General features: G+C 36.1%; 1 protein-coding gene across 6 annotated transcripts in view; it reads right to left on the bottom strand.

The window, feature by feature from the left end:
- Window positions 1-130: 130 nt before the first annotated feature.
- Mnb (minibrain) overlaps window positions 131-18,642 on the bottom strand; it is a 77,370-nt gene continuing 58,858 nt past the window's right edge. For 3 of the 6 annotated variants that reach the window (XM_083080685.1, XM_083080686.1, XM_083080687.1), the window contains exons 4-9: window positions 10,500-10,668; window positions 10,085-10,252; window positions 9,721-10,007; window positions 9,477-9,623; window positions 8,847-9,279; window positions 131-6,223 (exon numbers count right to left, since the gene is read on the bottom strand). In XM_083080685.1, coding sequence (XP_082936811.1) covers window positions 5,739-6,223; window positions 8,847-9,279; window positions 9,477-9,623; window positions 9,721-10,007; window positions 10,085-10,252; window positions 10,500-10,668 — 1,689 coding nt within the window. In that variant the 3' untranslated portion in view covers window positions 131-5,738. Of the gene's footprint in view, window positions 6,224-7,675; window positions 7,775-8,142; window positions 8,258-8,846; window positions 9,280-9,476; window positions 9,624-9,720; window positions 10,008-10,084; window positions 10,253-10,499; window positions 10,669-18,642 lie in introns of all 6 variants that reach the window. The other 3 variants (XR_014435501.1, XR_014435500.1, XM_083080689.1) reach the window with 3 other exon arrangements.

The following is an 18,642-nucleotide window of genomic DNA, read 5'->3' as shown; positions in this document are numbered from 1 at the left end:
ATTGTAAACACATATTGAATATATTTCAAAATACCCACTTTTATATATCGATATCTTTTTTAATTGCAAGCAACAAATATTGTGGATCGAGTATGAAATATCGGCGGAAGAAAAAGGTAACAGCAAAAGGTGAAGATGCTTTTGTTTATTATTAACCTTATGTAATATCGTTTCAAATTTTCAATTACATTATTATATATATAATAATAATTATAATAATCATCATAATAATGTTATGACAATGTATACACGTTAGATACAAGTTTCATTTTCCTTCATCCGGTATAGAGTTTTTGTTAATTATTTTTTTTTTCATCTTAATAAATCGGTTTTTTGTTTCCCCCTTTCTCTCTCTCTCTTTCTCACGCACACACATACAAACGTACATACGCATCCACATGTACACATTTTCCTCTCGCTCTCTGCGTTCATTTCTTATATTCTTTTTTTTGTCCCGCTTGTGGTGCATGCCATTGCGCCAAACGAGACATCATCAAGACATCACATTACTTCTCTCTCTCTCTCTCTCTCATACTTAATTCTCAAAGGACGCTCGCATATCGCCTCTCAGGCGCATCAGTCATATTATAGTTATATTTGTTTCTGAACACAATGCTTTTACACATGACGTTAGGAAACTTAAGTTACTTTATTTCCCCGCCGCGATACATGTTCCAGTGATTCCGGAATTAAGATTCGCGAGCGCGAGCTTCATAAACGGACTTTTACAAAGACCGCTTGTACAAACACACATATACACATACACACATATATATCGCATTAGATATATTAGATAAATATGAAATTTTACGTTAAATCATAAAATTGTCAAAAAAACAAAATGCAAACAAAAGATTCATCATAGGTGTAGACACCGATAATTAACGAATATGTTATGTAATACGATCGTAAATTAAAAAGCAAACCAGTTTATTGCCTGATTTATTAGTTGGAGTTGTAAAAAAATTACTTAATATAATACTGGCTGCGTTCAAAAATTATGATCTACAATCAGCTGTTGTACCGCAATTTCGAACGTACCTTGTATATATGAGTAGAGAAGTTAAAATAAAAAAAAATAAATCTGTATAATTATTTGAAAAAATACAAGCACATGTATAACGTGTGCATATGTATAAGAAATATATCTTTTTATGTTTATAATTTCAAAATTACAATTGACGAATGCGAAGAAAGATGAGATTTGAAAAAGTTACATTTGGACAGCAAATGATGAAGAAAATCCGTCGAAAAGTTGCATTATAAACATTAAAAAAATATATGAACAATTAACACTACAGTAAATACAAAAATATGTATCGCATACACATTTATCTGTGGACCAAGATACATATAATTAAAACATATTTTTCGATATATACCGTTTTTTCTTTCATCATCATTCTGATCTTAAGAGTTTCTCTTACATGAAAAACAATATATACATAGTATATGTGTATACTTGAAATACAGCGAAATAAATCACTGGAACATGAATCGCGGCTAGCTCTTACGTTATTAAATGTATACATCTCTGCTGTCTGCTAATTGGCTTAAATACTTTGCATTTTTGCGACAGTTGTTGAGTGAACAAATTCCAAGAGACGGTGATTCTCGAAAATGAAGACGCGCATACATCGGAAAAAGCGAAAGGAATCTTAAGGGAAGTTTTTTTTCGTTCTGCTCATCGCGGGCCCTCTCTTTTCCATATTGGGAGACTACTAAACATACGTTTAAAACGCATTTCGTCGCGTTTACGTGGCAAATAAAGGTCCTCTATTATTCGCATAGCCACGTTCGGCACGCTCGTTTACGCTTTCAATATTTTACAGATCTCTCTAGCTTGCTTTCATTCGAATGCTCCATCTCCGAATGTCGTACCTATCGTGGCCTTTCTCTTCGCGCATTATGCGAAAAAAAATTGTCCCTAAATTTATCCGCCCGAATGACGGCGGTCGTTAAATCGCGCTAAAAGTTTCGCATCATTATATCTAATCGATCACTTTGTTTCTCTATACAGGTGTTTAACGAAAAAGAAAAACAATAATTATTTTCAATTAAAATCAACAATTGTCCAAAGCACACAAGAGCTATGAATTTTTTACTAAACGTGACGCTGTGCCCAGGAGTCCATCGTGGAAATTGTGCATGTTCTCTTGATATTGGCTGAAGAAAAGAGACCAGTATCGAGCGATATATCGCCCTTGTGTGTACACGAACCATCCGATGTGGAAGGATTATCTTAGATGTGGATACCTTGTCACGAAACAAAGTCACCGACGAACGAGATTCAAGAGAGAGATCTCTCTTTTTCTATTTCTGGACGATAAAAAATAGTTCTGTATAGCTCGGAAAATACGATCGCGATTCGATTCTCTGCGCGAATAATGTTATGAACACCGTGTTTGTTTTTGGAACTGGTGAGCACAGCGTTAAGTTTGTAACAATCGAAATTCGGAAGAAGGCTCGTGCGTTGTGATATCTTACACGCGACATTATCTATACTTATAGAGCGTACTGATTTTTGCCGTTCAACAGGATATTCTTTCGCGAGGAACGCTTAAAACTTGTCACAGAAAATTCCGAGCGTTCCGCCCGTTTAATTTCGCTCTCTTTCTTTCTCTCTCTCTCTCTCTCGCTCGCTCGCTCGCTCACTCTCACTCTCTCTCTTTCTCTCCACATTCTAATAAATTATATTATCCTGTACAACTTTTTTTTCCAACTGCTGAAATTATTAAAAAAGATCATTGAGGTAAGGTGCGCGACATATTCTGTTTAAAGTCTTGGATAATTTTTGTGGTTTTTTTTTCTCTTGTTTAAGTATATTTATTATGTCACAGTGAATCTCTCTATTCTTTTTTTTTTTTTTTTTTAAGCATTGCTTTCGAGCTATCTAATCACAACACAGATTCATTACGACTCTTTGAATTTTTTAACGTATCTTAAGCACTGATTGCCGTAAATCTGGATGCATTATAAAAACATTTATGATACAGGTTTTAGGGCGTATCGTATTTTCTATTTATCCGTTGGAGATTTACATTATTACTGTTAGAAAATTTGTTTTCGCTCGGTAACTTAGTATAAATTCGAGTATAACAAACCTCAACATCTGAGTTGCAATATAGAACGTTTCGCGCGCGTGTGAAATCTTGCTCAAACGTATCTGCAAATGTTTCTGTGTTGCAGGTGTATAAAAATATACAAATCATTCGAAAGGCCGCATGAAGAAAATGATTCTTAGCAGATCGAATGGCTTGTGAAACGTTAGACTTCTCAGCTCTACTCGAAAAAGTATTTTATATTTCTCTCATATATATATTTACAACTAATACAACAAGAAAAATTCAAATCTAAACTTCACAGTGAGACTCTCATTATTACTTGTCCAGAAAATACATTGTAAGAATCCTCTTGGTCGTCTAATACCTTTTTCTTTTTTTTTTCTTTTTTTTTAGCCAAGCTCTTTTGACAACAGTCGCGGTCATGCAGACGAAATACGGTGCTTATTTAAGCCGCCGCTATCTACGCGTTAAAATTTGTGTACAAAAAAAAAGAAAAATATAGCAATTAAAACGTTAAAGATGACGGATTGGGAATTATACATGCAGCTTTATCTTTACGAGACCTCTCATAAAGCAATTAAAATTAGATCTAGAATGTCCTAAAGTAGCTACACAGTAAATCGATACGATCCGTCAGCAAAATGATTCCGCGTTTATCTTATATATAATATAATAAATAGCATACAGATAAATTATTATCTAAATCTTAGGTCTCCGTGGAGCATTCTTTTTTCTTTCGTATATGTATGGAAGTATAAAAAGCCGCAATTATATAAAATATATTTCGTAAACAGATTTAAGTATTTCCACATTTTTTTTTGCTATCGTGATTACGAAAAAAGCAACATGCATAATTCTTTAAGATTTTTTTCTCTTTACAGCGTATATTATTATAGTTTCTATTAAAAGTGTCGTATTTTTTTATTCTCTTCTTTTTCTTTCATAACTTATCTGGGCTGTGTAGAGGAATTTATTACGGTTGCATTTTAATGGTCTGCCTTCAGGTACTAATACTACACTTTTACAATTGGTAGTTTCACAACGAAATGTACGATTGCGCGTTGACAATAAGAAAGAAATTATTGGCTTCTATCTTTTTGTTCGTCATCTAGTTTTACAACATGTCAATAATCGAAAGGGATCACATTTAATCGAGATTAAAAACCATTTTATGGCCGAATAAAAATCAAATCTTGTGTACAAAGAGGCTAATATAACGATCGATGCGAATGGCATAAGCGACCATCGGAGCAAAACGGCAAAAATCAATGACGATTGGCGTTGGAAACGTATGCATGTGAGAGTATACGCGCGTATTGTTTATTATAAAGTATCTAGATTTCTCGTATGATTATATTCCATTCTTGATCGATCTTACGTGTATGCTGTTTTTTAACTTTCTTATTACTGTTTTTTTTTTATGTATAAATATGTATTGTTGTTAAACCGCGCGAACCCCGTTTGTTTAAAGTCCTTGCTCAACAACAAACTGACGTTCGCAACTTGCATCCTTGTATTTTCATTAAAGTAAATAAAATGATTGAGTTTACATTGTCTTGTGTACGTGTGTGTGTGTGTGTCTGTGTATGTGTAGGTATGGATGGGTGGATAAGTGAATGTATGTGTTACCTCTTCACACTTAAAAGCTAAATCCTAAAGCTGCACTCTTATCATTCATTCTAAGTGTATTGTACAAATAACTAGCAGTCAACGCGACTGTTTGCTCGCAAGTACTTGCTAAACCGTTTACATCCGTGACATCGTGTATAAAACTCTATTGGAGTACATGCTTACATTGGTAATTCTTACTTTTCCTTCTTTTTTTCTTTTACACAGTAATAATAGTAATTATCACTTTTTCGCTCTCTAGGCCACACAGTTTGATTGCCGAAAGTTTTCCCGCTCAGAGTTGTTTTCTCTAAAAACTGCTCAGAGTGTTCGTGGAAATCGGGCAGGACCCGAGAGGCCAGCTGGGTTCATCCTCACTAGACCATTACCACCTGTCCGTGCTCGAAGCTTTCGTCAATCATCCGTGTTAGACACGTAATAATATCCACGCTCAATGTGTAGGGCCAGTCAGCTCGATAAAAGATACGAAAATACAGCAACGTAACAGAAATAGAGGTTTACCTCTCCCATATTTTCCCTTTTCTTTTCTTTTCCTCGCATGTTCTCGTTTCTACTCATTGGTTTTTTTCACACAGTCGTTATCGCCGCCAAGCTTATAGTAAACATCTCCGCTTCTGTGATCTCTTAATCTCAGAGAGAGATTTGAGCTTTGTGACTTGCGTTTGTCTCGTGGATTTTTTCGGGGAAATTTTTCGTTTGTATTTTTCAGAGAATTGTTCAGCCAAACCAACATGTGTCCGAAAAATTTGTTGAATTCTCACTGTCGAAGTTAATCGCTGATTGCGAACACTGATGTGCTTTTTTTCTTTTTTTGGCTCTATGCTTCGAGAAAGCAGCATCGGAGAATGACGTTTGAAAATGTTTACAAGCCATTTCCTTTTCCTCTTCTCTTGCCTCTTTCTTCGTCTACGACAATAACATAGCGTAGACGAACGTTCAAAGTATGCCACGATCTCTATCCGGTAATAAATCAGCTAAATCGTCTTCCTCTTCCACCAATCTTGCAATTGCCTACAATCAGCTGTATTGTCCACTTCTACCACCTCAGTGAATAGCGACCGGGCTCTGTTGGACGCAGACACCGACCATCGGGCTATCTTCCCTCTCCGCTGGATCTCGCTGGTTACCGGTCGACACCGTCGATGGTTGTCTGACCATCCCATGCGCGTCGGCGGTCGAGTAGCCGTAGTTGTAGAAGTTCTGCTGCTGAATCATCGGCGAGGTCATCATCGCGGGCAGATGGGGTATATTAGGAAGAATTAGGCTATTGTACGATCCAAGGGAGCTCTGTATCAGGGAGCTGTCCATGGATTGCATGGACGTCGTCATCGGGGCTGACGCGGGCGCCCCGGCCGATGTCGATGGGTAGCCCGTTGTTATGGCACGCCGACCGCCCGTGTGACGAGGCGAGGACTCGCAGTCCATGGGTTGATAACCGCCACCAGGGAGACTCGACGCCTGCATCTGCTGCAGACTGCCGCCGCTGCTGCTGCTGCCGCTGCCACCCTGTCCCGACATGGTTACCAGTCCTGGGACATCGAGAAAGGAAAAAGTCAATTTGAGAGGTCGAGCATTAATTTTTCGATATATATATATATATATATATATATATATATATATATATATATACACATATATATATTTATACACACTAAAATGCCATAATCATCCACGCAAATCGCTCTAGCTCTTACAATTGAATAATGACTAATGGGAATAAAGAGAAATAAAATCGTCAAACGTCTACAGGGACATGTTTGCAGGCAATAATCCACCGCTAATACCTTTCTTTCACGCACATTCCTTAGGCGAAAATGACTTTCCGATAATGTGTTTTCTTCTTTAAATACTCATCGTATACTAAAATATTAAATTGCAAATACTACTCTCTTTAATACAATTTCTTCTTTTATCTTATAAATTTATGCAGTTGATAAAAATTAATCAAATTTTACATATACTGTAATTAATTACGATTTTAAATTTGTTACAATCTTAACACCTACGATGCTTTCATTACAATTTATGTTTGCATTATATTTGCAAAATATATGCGCTTACAGAGTATGATTGAAATCATACAAAATTATTCAAATAATTATATCATATATTTTTAAAAAAATTTTTAAGTTGATACGAAATTATCTGCCTGATTTATTCGTTGTTTATATAATCACGTAATCGCGATGTAACGTAATCTTCTCTTAATTATGTACGTAATAGTTAATGTGCAATTGGGGCATACATTAGCGTAAACTTAAGAAGAGGGATGTATGATAAATGCATATATATATATATGTATAAATATATATTACTGACGGACAAGACTTATTTCACAGAAACGTTACTATTTCATGTCCCATTTACAGCACTGCACTTGATAAAGTGCACAATGTAAGCAGCTAAAGCATGCATAAAAAAACTAGAAGACAATGATGTGACTTTTCTACAAAACAGAAATTCGCAATTAACACAGAGATGCAATACTTTTAGTTGGAATATGTTCTGCAATCGTGATAAAATGCATCTATCTCCGACAACATTCATGTACAACGATCATTAGTTGCTTTCAATCATCGGTGAAAGCAAAATGATAAAAAAAAGGAAACATATTCCAGCAGTCTCACACGACGTTCTTTATCCTTTTATTTTTTTTGTCCTTATATGTTCTAAGATATTGTCATCAAAAAGGACAGTCTTATATAATAACGAATGATCGACCTCGAAAATGGGCACTATATAAGTTATATTAAATACATTAATGTTAATAAAATTAAAGAAGACACGGGCTATAGAGCAATGTCAATCCGTGTCTCTCAGACGGAATATCTTTTCAAGCAAGCAAAGGCTTCGCGCAATACATCCGAGGCCAGGATATGATTATTAGGGATATCGTTAATCTTTCAGCATGTGTGTCTGTATATGTATTATGTGTGTGCGTGTGTGTATGTGTATAGGATTGTTTGTTAGATAGAACTTACTTATGTTAGTAAGTAAGATTAGGGTTGGGGCCTAGGACAGGTCGTCGCCGCCCCGCGGATACGACAGTCATCGAGCCACGTATTGTCCCCCCATCATATCTACGGGCAACAACAAGTATCGTTTAGTTTGCGCAGAAAATAAAAAATGTATTATTAAAAAAAAAAGAGAGGGGAATCGAGGGAAGAATCAATTGCGAAATTGTGCGTATCTTACGAAATTATCGTCGTTCATTCATACGTTGTCGTTGACATTGCCTAATATACTAAGTAATTATTTGATTAATTAGGTTCTGGTTTTCATAGAGAATAACTAACAATATCTCATTTCATATTATGCAATATATAGGACAGATAATATTATATTAATTAATATAAAGATGGAGAATTTATTTTCTGCACAAATTAAAACCTTCCTAAACTCTCAATATAAATACAACTGTCCGTCCTGAATTTCTATTTATATCTACCTTGTGCTTAATTATTCAGAAATGGTCAATAACAGCTCAGAGGTATCGTTAGCCACAATCAAACGTTTCTGTCTTTTAAATCGTTTGCAAGAACGGTGGAAATTCCTGTAAGCAACTGTCAAAAGACTTTATTGCAGCCTGAACAGAATATGTGATTGCAGTTAGATATTTCTTTCTTTTTTAGATATCTGCCTCCTTTTAGATATATTATTTTTACATGTATATTTTGTACAAAATTATCTACCGATAAAAAATGGGCAGTAACAATTGTAAATTTTCTTTCTGTATCGGCGTTCACATTTGTTGAAAAGGCCGACTCAGAAAAAATTATGGATTAAATATATCATCAGGCAATCAAGTATGATATTAATAATGAATGATGAATGAAATCAAGCGACATAGAGCCATACTTTGATAGTAAGATTATGTTTCTCGCTGCAATTAATCGTTTAACGTACAGTTATTGTGACAGAATGCAAATCTGACATGTTTTCAACTTTAATACATAAGAAGTCTGTGCTTGATTTAAGATATACGCGGAATGAGCAAGAGAAACGCGATATAATAATGTTGAAAACCTGCCAGAGTTTCGAAGAAACTCAGATGTGAAGCACACAAATGCGTAATTCGGATTACTTCTCTCCTCTATGTTACACAATGATTCGGCGAAATCGACCGATATCGCGCGATGGTCAACGACTCACCGTGATCCTGGCTCATCGACACCACTGCCGGACTCGTGCTCGCGCTATTGGCAGCAGCGACATTCGTGTTGGTCCCCTCATCGGCCGTCCTCTTAAAGAAGTTGTGTTGGAGCGCATAATACGGCGTTACCCTCGTCTTCGGATCAAAATCCAACATCCGTACGATTAGGTCTTTGAACTTGAGATAATCGGACATCGAGTGACCCGGTTCTCCTATCCTCCTGCCGCCGGGGCCGCCGCTCTCAACACCTAGAATATCGTGTAAGCGCCTCGTGCCAGGAGGTTTGTATTTTTTACCATCCTTGGATTTTTTCAGCACATACGAGCCATCCGTGGGGACTTTGTCAAAGTACTTCCGCGCCTTGTGCGCTTGGTCCAATATATGTTTCGGCGGCATTCCTAGTACTTCTACAATTTTGTTCATTTGATCGACCTGCAAATTACGCGAAAAATCTCTTTAAACAGAGATTTACTTTGATACAACAATATATGTGCATTTTTAAGCAAATTCATATTTGTCATATGTTTTTAACATGGTCATAAACTCCGGTAGCGTCTCGTGCTATTAATAAAAATTATCGAGAGCTATGGACTTGATTAAAGGGAACAACGATCAGGTTATTTTATTACCTCATTGGCCCCACTAAATAAAGGTTCTCCCGTGTGCATTTCTACTAAAATACATCCCAGACTCCACATGTCTATCGCGAGGTCATAAGGTATTCCTAATAGAACTTCTGGTGATCTGTAGAACCTGGACTGAATATACTGATATATCTACAAACATGGAAAAAAGAAGAAGCAAGTGAGACATGGATCGAAGAGCAACTCGAAGAGCACGCGCGGGATAATTAACATCTTATGAGATACCCACTCTTTGTCCAAGTTGACATGAACTACCAAAGTCGACTATCTTTATCGCACTTCGTTTGGGATTGCATAAAAGGATGTTTTCGGGTTTCAGATCACAGTGAATGATGTTCAATTCCGGTGTAGACAGGAACAAGAGGGCAGTACACAATTGCTGTGCAAACTTTCTTGTCAGATTTAATGACACTCCTCGGAAATTCGTATTTCTAAGTAAGTCATACAGATTATACGACAGCAGCTCGAACACCAGACATAAGTGATTTCGCCACATAAAATGCCTCTTTAGTTTAACTGTAATCAAAAGAAGAAGGAGATGAAAAATTAGCATCACGCGTCTAAATATATCATTCTTACACAAGTAAACATACCTATATAATACTTGTTGTCGGTATCCGCTCTGTTCATCATTTCCAATAGCCTAACTTCAATTTGCGCTTGATTTAGAAAAGGCTTCTTGTTCTTGATGATTTTTATTGCCACTTGCGTTTGCTCTTCGTGGTCAAACGCTTTCACTACTTGGCCAAAACTGCCTTTACCTGCAAACAGAAAACATGTAAGATAACTATGCAGGATAAACGATTGAAATATCTTTTGCAACCATCACAAATTAAGAAAGTATTACTTGGTATAGATCTAAAAGTTATTGTACGAAATCTACGAAACAATTACATCAACGATTTACATCATTGGAAAATATCTCATATCAATTCACACGATACAACAATTATTCCAATATTTCTCGCACAATAACTTATGCTATTCTTTTCATTTTTTTTCTCTTACCTATTAATGAATCGATCTCGTATCGATCGAGGAACTTTTCCCCATTCTTGATAATATAATCGTGATTATCGTCGTCCCAGCCATCGTTGTAGAGTTTCCTCTCTTTTTTATGTGAGCCATCCTCTCCTTGCATCTGCTGTGCTCTCCTTTTCTTCTTCGCATAGTAAACCTGGAAAAGAAATGGATATAAGCAATCGTTGCGATATTTCTCACGTATAAAGGTCAAAATTCGTTAAAATTCCACCAAAGATATAGAAACGAAAATATTATTACAATATATAAACTAAATAATTTTATAAATATAACAGCCTTATATTTATATATTATTATGTACAATATATTTGTCTATATGTTTTCCCTTGTTTTTGATTTACCCGAATTTTTTCACATTATTTATTATTAAACCGTTACAGTATTTATCAGACAACTGTTTTATAGATCATAAAATTGGATCATAGTCCTTATCAGGTCGCAATTCGTGTAATTAGCATGTTTATTGATATGATGTTGATAATCAAAATTCAAACAATTGATCGGTTGAAAAGTTCGTTTATATTAACTCATCAGATCAGGTCTAATGGAATTATACATAACAAAGTACACATCCCAAAGTTATATTCGCACAGGTAGAACTTAGGTCCATGACGTTCCGCGAGAACGAGGAGAGAACGCGCGTCCGATCGATCGCTTATATTTTTCACGACGTATATAAATCCGCGGTTATGCTGCCTTATTCGCCTGTAAAGTACGCCCTAGTCAAAATGCCGTCACGATTATCCGCCCCTCTCTCTCTCTCTCTCTCTCTTTCTTTCTCTATCTCTCTCCTTCTCTCTGTCTCTCGCTCTCCTCCTAAAAAGCGTCATATTCGCCGTAAATATCCTCGTCTACGAGGAAGGTGGAAGGACGGCGCGCGACGAGGGGGTGGGAGGCGCAAAGCGGGGGCGGACGGGAAGGGAAGCGAAAGGGAAAAGGGCGCAGAATCCGATCTGCCGCCTCGTCCGGGAATCGATATGCTCGCGACCACGTGAAAACCATGCCGTTCGAAAGCGCCGTCGGCTGTGCGACTCGAAGAGTCTGTCGACGACGACGACGACGACATATTCCCGGACTCGTGTTCGGTCGGTCGTGCCGTGCGAAATTTTCGGAAGAAAGCCGGGGATGAGGAAGAGAGGAATCGACAGGCGGGAGGTAGGGGGCGAGAAGGCTCCTCGCGGATCGGGCAGGATCGAGGTGGTTGTTCCACTGCTGGCACGCCTCCACCACCCAGGTCATCGACACGGTGATGGTCAGCGCTGTATCGGCGTCTAGTTACTCTATTTCGGCATCGATTGTGTGTACCGTCGAAGAAGTATACGAGGGGTACTCGGTGCCGCCACCGCCATCGCCACCACCCACCGCCCGCCACCCACCCCCACCGCCACCGCCACCGCCGCCACCGACGCCGCCGCCGCCGCTGCCGCGGCGCGGCTAATGAACTCTCGATGCCGGGGCTCTCTTCCACACTCCCCGGAAGCGAATCGCCCCGACGACGGAGCGCTTATTTTTGACTTCGACTGCGTGTCAGCTCAATTTATAAAAGGAATAGACCGGACGAAAAGCTCTCCGTTGTTGCTCCGTGTCGCAAAACGGAAGAAACGCACTCGAATAATTTCCATGTCTCGTGTTGCGACAGAAAGTTTTGCAAGGACGTAAAAACTGTCGCTACTGATGAATGCAAAGAAAGCTAAAAACTATTATGATGTGCGATAAATCGACAGAAAAGTTTTCGTCGTAACAATTAGTTGACTTGTCGAGACTCGTGTCATAAAAAATTTGCAAGACTTTGACAGTTATTTATTATTTTTGACAATTCATTCAAAAATTCTTTAAAATCCCTCAAAAATTCAAAAATAAAATCTTTGTATATAAATGTGTTATTTTAATTAATTAAATATATCGAGGAGTCGTGTATTTTTTGAAATAATACCACAATTTTGAAATAATATCAATTGAATTCTTTTTATTCAGGAAGAATAACTGTTTCTTAAGTAAATGTTTCTCAAGAAATCATATTTCTTATGATTCATTAAATTTTTCAAGAAAAAAATGGGGTAAAAATTAATATTATTTTCACCATTTTCAAGAAAATGCTTACTATATCTGTCATTAATTCACGACTGTTTAAAATATAATTTCCAAGTTGTTTTAATTTATAGCGAGATCCACTTTCTTTGGCAGGTGGACACAAACAGTCTCTTTCACAAGATTTCCAAATAAGATTTTTTTATGTACACTAGAGTTTAAGAATTAAAGCATTTAAAATATCGCATCTGAACAAATGGCATATCGTTTTTTTTTTTAATTTACAGGTTCTGCTCGAGGGATGAGATCGGAAATCCATGCGGGATCAGATGACCAACTACCTTGTCCTGCCCCTACGTGGAAGTTTTTGCGCGAGCGAAACATTCGTATATGTTTACACTGAGAAAAAAAAGTTGTTAACTTGACCAAACAATTTAACTAAATTATTATATTTTTAATTGAAATATTTAAATATTTAAGATAAATGATGTCATGTTAGATTTAATATGTATTATTTAATTTAAATAGTTATTATTTAAATTATTAATATTATTAATATTATTATTAAATAGTTATTATTTCAATTATTATTATTATTATTATTAAATAGTTATTATTTAAATTAAATAATACATAAATATGTATTATTTAATTTAAATAGTTAAATATTTCAATTAAAAAAGTAATAATTTAGTTGAATGGTTCAGTCAAGTTAACAAACTTTTTTTCTCAGTGTGTAAAAGGCATCCATGAAACGCCAGGTTAACACTCATTAATTGTAGGCGCGACTCTTCTAAGGAGCGTGACCTCATTTCGCGTAATATGGGTTAGTCGCGCGGAATCGGAAATTTAATTCTCGCGCACGAACTTTTCTATTCTCGTCGCATTTTCAAAACAGGATTTTTCGATTCAACTTTTTTCACCCGCTGTCGGGAAGTAGTCCAAACCCGATCCGAGGGAGGAAAGGGATTTATCGCTCGCGATAACACGAAAGTCACGTGACGCTTGATCTACCGCAGAGGACAGGTAAAAAAACTTGCACATATTAATTCATATCTTAATTTCGGAAAGATAATTCGAGTGAAAATCGAGTTTCGCAATTCCATACAAGTCTATTTTCCATATTTTTCCAGACAGGAGACACCTTGGACTTATTGTCACTCGAGATTAGATACCATGGCTCCGGGCACGTGTCACTCAAATCGATCGCTATCCTTCGATTAGGTTTCGTTCGTGCGTAGATAACGCGAAGAGAGAGAGAGAGAGAGAGAGAGAGAGAGAGATAACCAGATTTAAAAATTTGTCGAACCAAGCCTATAGATTCATGGTCATCTTTTCCCCCGTTATCTTCCACCGAGTCTGTTATCATCGTGAGCGACATCATCGAGGAACGATCAACCATCACCAGGTGCTGACAATCTATCCTTCCTCCAGTCCTGAAGCTACTATCGTTTCTTTTTCGCTCCAAGTGCGATGGCTCTCTTTCTCTCTCTCTTTTTCTTTCTCTTTCGATCTAGCTTAACTATGACGATCTGATGCTGTAGCGAGAAAGAACGTATGATCAGGGACGGATACCTCTATAGAATACCGAAAAATTATCTGCACGAAACATGTTAATTCAAAACAGTTAATATGCAAGAACAAGATAAAAATGTAAAACACATACATGATATTATATAATATTATAAATTAAGCAATTATAATTTTTTTTAATTTTACAAAATCAAAGCGACCAATCAAGTTTTTGTTAAAAAAAAATTGATTTTGAGATAATCAAAGTATCTGTTAATCTTCTGGAATACGTGTAATTTTTTAACGACTTGCCTACAGGTATTAGTAAAGACTCACGATTGTGGAAAATAATTTTATGCAAGAATTTATACAATATTTTATAGTAACATATATAATATATTGTATAGAAAAAATAAAACAGAATAGACATGACATCATGACAAAAATAAACAAAGGAATATTTTTTCTTTTCCTAGTACAGAAAATATCTTATTTAAGTATACGTTTAATAATTAGATTACTCGATATTTCACAGATTCATATGTGTATCTCGATGTAATTAGTGTGCTTTCCTGTTAAATATTTTTACATTGTATAAGATAATAATACATATTGAAAAAATATAGATATCGTAATATGATATTAAAGCTAAAAAATGGAGGAAAAATAAGCCTTGTGCGATTGGCACCTCTAGTTTCTGCCTTCCTGTCTCTTTTCCTGTCTCGCGTCATCCTTCTTCGCGCATGGTCGTCCTCTCTCTCGTTTCTGTTGCTATGCGCGAGTGCACGAGACCGGCCCCATATGCGGTACGTTCATTAGCTTCACCGAAAGCAGCCCAGGACCCACTGATGAACGCCCAACGAGAGAAAAGGAGGAGGAGGAGGAGATGTCATCATTAAGGGGAAATCAATTCCGAATGACGAAATCTGCCATAAGAATTAACTCAGTAAACAGAGCCTATATAAGGACATTTTATTGACCTCCCTCTTTCTACAGGAAGAAACGTCAGCACGATTGCCTTCCTCATGTGTGCGTCATTCTCGACCAATGGACTTGATTTGAGAGCGGATTAGAACGAAAATATTGTAAGAATTAAAGTCGAAAAAGTTATGCAAAGATTTTTAGAGTCGATCTCTGGAGAAAGGATAACGATTTTCTCCACGATTCTTCCTGAACGAATGATCAGTTTATTTCGAGGTCCACTCGGCGCCGATGATTAGTGCGTTTTTCGCGTTTTATGAACGAATCTCGCTAAGTAGATTTTCGCGTCGCGAAATCTTAAAAGGTCCGTTGAAACAAAACGTCTTGAAAAATACGAAGTTGGATTAAATTATCTCGCAAGGATTCCACCGCTTGGGAGAAGTTAATTGCGACGTATATTAATGGCACGGATAATCCTTTAGTATCCTTTCATTTTCTCAATAAAATTTATACTTGAAACATGAGTGTTGCGCAATGAAATTCAATAAAGTATTTATGTAAAGAAAGAAAAATAAGATTTTAAGTATTTTAACAGAAAGGCTTAGAATTTTAAACAAGATTGAAACTATCTTATCAGCTAATGCAAAATTAATTGTAAGGGAAGCAGAATATTACTTCGAAACTTCTCATTTTAAAAACAATTAAATTCTCAATGAAAATTATTTTAGAAAGATAGAATAATACAAGAAAATGCAATTTTTTTTCTAGAAATAAAAAATCTACAAAACTTGGGAATTACGCATAAAATGGCTTATTATTAGACATCAACACGTCATTCCCGTTATTGAGTCACGTTAAGCGACAGAGTGCTTATAATGGTACAGACTATAATAAATCTATAAATCTCTTTCCGAACAAAATGGAATTTTCCGAACTTTTCCGCTTAATAAACTTCCGCTTTCGCGTACGCAATTCTTGTTCGCGAAAAGGGGAAACCTCGGCGAGTTATTTATAAATCGCGTTTGGCAATACAGCCGTCATTCATGCCGCACATATTAGAAAGCACGTACATACATGGTAGACTTGCCGAGGAGCGGTATAAACGCGATCGCATCGTCAGCTGACTGGGTGATGACGAGTCGACATAAATTCCGACGCGGACGACGTCACGCACGACAGTTAGCTTTACATTCCGCACGCGCCGCTTTTCTGCCCCGTTTTATCGCAATTTTGTCCACATCGCGTTGATAAAACTGGCCCGTAAAAATGCCTAAATGCTATTTAACGCACGTTGTTGACACGCAGCCTGTATTTTTTCACTTAAGAATTAAGAGAAAAGCGAATTAAGAGGATATTAAATACATTTATAGGTCGATAATAATTTTTTTTTACGGTATAGGAAGTAACTTAATTTTTATCGGCTCTCCTGGCAAATGTATCACGAGGAAAAATTAATAATCGGAGAAAATCAATCGACGATGACATATATAATAATCTCGCATACGCTCAGTTTTCATTGCGAGCAACTAATACATCGAGAAGCTCCGACGTCTTGGGACAATCTGATATAATCCTCTGTTAGAATGCCTTAGTAAAATCTATATTTTATGCATACGCGTAATATATGCGTGTCAATCCATGTATCAGATCTCTTTTCAATGTCTCGCCCTAGATAAATCTCATACGGAGTCTATCCATGACACATGTTGTAAAACGCGGTCACGTTTCTTTTTGACGCTATATGTACTAGATTGCGACTGAAATGTCTTATTTTCCAGTTTTCAAATTATACCGAACTTGTAATTATAAATTGTCTCGGATTCTGAGTAAAATTGATATACGTATTCACCTTTCTTTAGTATTTTCACAAAGATGGGTCATCTACGGACATCCGCGAGTCAACGTTATGGAATGATAGTATATATATTATATATTTTGTACAGACTCCGTAGGAGTCATCCTCTGGAGGAGGATGTGCTCGAAAGAGAAAGAAAACGAAGGAATGCTACGTCATTGGATGACTACGAAGCCGTTATGAATATCTACCTCGCTGAAACGAAGGCCACACTTGGAGAATGTAAAGAGGAAGGAGAGAAAAGGGGAAGAGAAAAACAAGAAAAGAGGAAGGAGAAAGAAGTGAGATAGAAAACGATCAGAAAGGACAATAGATAAGAAAGGTAGGTAGATAAGAAAAAGACCTGAAAGAGATCCGATTCATATCTAGGGTACTCTTGTATTTCAATAAAAATACGCGATAACAATAAGAAAAACGATTCTTCTTCATGTATATTTATTGTTAAGATTTAGATTTCTTTACTTTAATTTGTAATCTTTCTTAGATTTTTTCTAACAAAGTATCTAGTTTTAATTAAATCATAAAGTCGATCGCTTAAAAATAGATTTCTATTTAAGAGAGATTTATTTATTAAAATATATATAATATCAAAAATTGAAAAATTGTAATAAATAATGATTTTTTCCTTCAAAATAATGCCTTTCTACTCTAAAAACTCGGACGAATGCTTTTATTTTGATTCGCAAATATATTTAATTGTTTTTCCATTATATTTAAAATAAATTGACAATAGGAAATTTAATGTAGTCTAAATTTCTCTTTTCATTTTTGAAATTTTAGATTCCAGACACTTTTTATTATTGCAACAATGCCATTAATTTAATCGGTAAATATAAAAGTTCATTATCAAGCATAGAGCATCAATGTATCGTACATTCAAGACAGAAGTAACTGTAAGATATTTTTCCAATTTTAGAAAAGAATTAACGGAACGACTGCCTGGCGACTTCGTACGTCGCTCCGACCCTGAGGAAATAAGAAGCCGATGAGAAGGAAGAGCGAGGTAGAGATAGAAGAAACGTGATCAGGACTACCAGCCGAGTCATGAATGAAGTGACAGACGAAACGAGCGAGAAAGCCAGCAGCGGCGGCCGTTTCGCGACCTTCCGGAACGTCTCTACGTGCCACTTCTTCCTTCTCTCGCTTCGAAACAGACAGTCGTAGAAATCATAGTCTAGCCAATGTCGCGCGCGATATTTATTACAGCGATCGACAAATATGAGGGAAGAAAAATGAAAATATAACTATTTATAGAAAATTATTTTTTGACCACAAAAAATTAAAAAGTATAAACAAATAATCACTTAATGATTAGATTACGTCGGGAAATTAAAATTCTCTTCATCATTAATGTATCGATATTTATAGTATATTGAAAAGACTGAAATAGCAACTAGATAATTATCAATATTTATTTATTTTTTCTACAATTTTTTTTAAGCATTAAATTAAAAATATCATTTTATTCTGCTACTTATGTTTACGATATTTCCAAGTAAAAGTTAATATTTTTTGGCACAAGTTGATTCAATTCTAAAATAAAAAATTTCGGACAATTTATTAGAGTCTGCACGTGTGAGAGGATTTTCTAATTTCTCAAGAATGTTTTAAATAATCAATATTATAAATTTTCTCTGTATATGCTCCTTATGTGTATAAAATATCAAAGTTGCCGTTTCAGTCTATCATTTCAATACACAATATAATTAAAATATTATTTTTAAATAAAATATGTCTCTGGAAAAAAGAAAAGACATCGCGCGTACAACAAAAATCTATTCATGACGCTTTTGA

Source organism: Camponotus vicinus, unplaced genomic scaffold (genome assembly GCF_025532165.1).
Source record: "Camponotus vicinus isolate PSW18456_S1 unplaced genomic scaffold, iyCamVici1.0 SCAF_10, whole genome shotgun sequence".
In the NCBI taxonomy this organism is placed as follows: domain Eukaryota; kingdom Metazoa; phylum Arthropoda; class Insecta; order Hymenoptera; family Formicidae; genus Camponotus; species Camponotus vicinus.
The sequence above is the reverse complement of the archived record's forward strand: the minus strand, read 5'-3'. Positions and strand labels throughout refer to the sequence as shown.